At 37.5% G+C, this 2,057-nt stretch overlaps 2 protein-coding genes across 2 annotated transcripts in view; both read left to right on the forward strand.

Annotated features, from left to right (window-relative positions):
• The window catches only part of LOC107087407 (dual oxidase 1-like), an 8,181-nt gene extending 7,059 nt beyond the window's left edge, over positions 1 to 1,122 (forward strand). Inside the window, exon 6 of the mRNA XM_015378976.1 lies at positions 1,094 to 1,122. Within this exon, the coding sequence (XP_015234462.1) occupies positions 1,094 to 1,122 (29 nt within the window). The remainder of the gene's footprint in view (positions 1 to 1,093) is intronic.
• A 97-nt stretch (positions 1,123 to 1,219) lies between these two features.
• The window catches only part of LOC107087399 (dual oxidase 1-like), a 34,831-nt gene continuing 33,993 nt past the window's right edge, over positions 1,220 to 2,057 (forward strand). Inside the window, exons 1-3 of the mRNA XM_015378967.1 lie at positions 1,220 to 1,283; positions 1,596 to 1,692; positions 1,860 to 1,950. Of these exons, the coding sequence (XP_015234453.1) occupies positions 1,667 to 1,692; positions 1,860 to 1,950 (117 nt within the window). The 5' untranslated portion in view covers positions 1,220 to 1,283; positions 1,596 to 1,666. The remainder of the gene's footprint in view (positions 1,284 to 1,595; positions 1,693 to 1,859; positions 1,951 to 2,057) is intronic.

The raw sequence follows: 2,057 nt of genomic DNA on the forward strand, positions 1-2,057 counted from the left end.
GCGAGTGAAACCTTGAAAGCTCGCGAGATCAGGATGGTCTCACGAGGCTAGTTGTTTGCAGCCCCTAACAGCTTTCTGTTTCTTTCCTCTCATTACTTTCAATCAACGACAGCTCTTTCCTTTTAATCCTGCATAAGAGAACATTTTTTGAGTGCACAACGTAGTGTTTTTTCTAAAAAAAAGGGGTGCAATGATACAGAAATATCTCAGCTCAGTGAGTCTCTCTTTTTCTTAAGAGAAAGAGAGACACACTGAGATTCACTTCCATACAGAAAGCCCATATTCTTATCTTCAGGTAACACAGAGTACATGTCAGATTAAATAATACTACTTCAGCGATAGTATCAAGGTGTTACTCTATTGTATGTCTCCTCCATGTCTTTTGGCTGTGCTGTTCTTTTTACTTCTCGTTGCAGGTGATGAAGCAGACTGAAAATGTTTTTCCTTTCTATCTCCTCTTTGTTTCATCGTTTCTCTTTTTTTTCTTTCCTCCTCTGTTCTTTTTACATTCCAGTGTCCATATAATCTGTAAAACTCCCTGCATAATTAGAATAAAGCAATTTATATGCATGAAACAAATGGAGCAATATGGCGATAGCTGTACTGCTCCACTTGTGAAAGTAAAATCCGTTGGGCTAGTAAAATTCTTACTGCAGCATCGCCAAATAGGACACTGTAAAAAAAAAAAAAAAGATGAAAATGAATTAATGTTTAGAAATGTTGCAGGCACATGCTAGCTTGACTGTGCAATACAAACAGTTTCCTGCTTCTTCACAGCAAAAGGCATCAAAGAGTAAAACACATGGTTTGCTTTGCTGCCGTCTGGAAAAAATATAGAATTTATCTTAATTCTGTCAGTAGTAAAAAAGAAACATCTTTGTCAGTTTCAGTTATGTGTGTATGTTGGAATAGGGTTACCTTCAATAAGATTCATTTTAATGTTTATTATAATTTCACTTGAAAATTAAAATTAAAAAGCAAGATCAGCTGATAGAAAATAACATTAAACAGAAAAGAAGTCTCACGTAAAAATAAACTGTAGAAACATTCCTCTATGGTCTATTTTTGATTATTCTATCGATTTAAATTCCAGTAAAGTGCATCGACGATTATGCTTGTTAAGTGATCATATTTCCTGTGGAAAAATAAAGCCAGGAATCATAAAGTCATGGTGGTTCTATGTTGGTGATGTTCAGTTTATCTGCATGTTTCTTTGCAGAACATTGCCGTCTATGAATGGCTGCCAGTATTCCTTGGAGACCAAAAACTTCCCCCTTATCCAGGTAAGAAACAGCCAGGCAGGCCAGCGTACAAGTGGAGGGTATCAGGTAATGCACCACTGACCACAATCTGTGATGAGGTGAGCTGCTGGTTGTGGTGTTTGACAAGTATGTGCTCCGTCAGCAAAGCATTAGCCCGACTCTCCCTGTTCTGCTGAGTAAGCAGCCACGGCTGAAGAAAGTTAGAGAGACAATAGTCACAGGATCCCAGTTCCTTTCTGACTTTTCTCTGTCTGCTGCTGATGTTTGCTGTTATCAGTCCTGGAATCTGCCTGCTGGGAAAATGTGCTTTACTTTATGTTTTCCTGTCTGCAGGTTACCAGAAGTTTGTTGACCCTGGGATCTCACCTGAGTTTCAGGCTGCTGCCTTTCGGTTTGGTGTCACTATGGCGCCACCTGGTGTTTATATGAGGTAATGATTCAATGGACGTTTAAATACACCCAGAACACAAATCCTGTTTAGCAAATATAATAATATTAATAGAGAGAAATTGACCTATGAATATAAGTCTTGCCCTTGGGGGATCAGAAATATACAGTTTTGATTAAAGTTTCTTATTTTTTTTTTATTCTCTGCAGAAACAGGACGTGTCATTTTCGAAAGATTATCAACATCGATGGCAGTGAGTCACCAGCAATGCGTCTCTGTAACAGCTTCTGGAAGCGGCAGGTACTTATTATGAAGCCTTAAATAATTGACAAAAAAATGAATGCAAAACTTTATTTTTCAAAGGAATAAATTCACCTGTCCTTATTTTTTTAGTATAATATATTATA

Source organism: Cyprinodon variegatus, unplaced genomic scaffold (assembly GCF_000732505.1).
Source record: "Cyprinodon variegatus isolate N-32 unplaced genomic scaffold, C_variegatus-1.0 Scaffold183, whole genome shotgun sequence".
Classification (NCBI taxonomy): domain Eukaryota; kingdom Metazoa; phylum Chordata; class Actinopteri; order Cyprinodontiformes; family Cyprinodontidae; genus Cyprinodon; species Cyprinodon variegatus.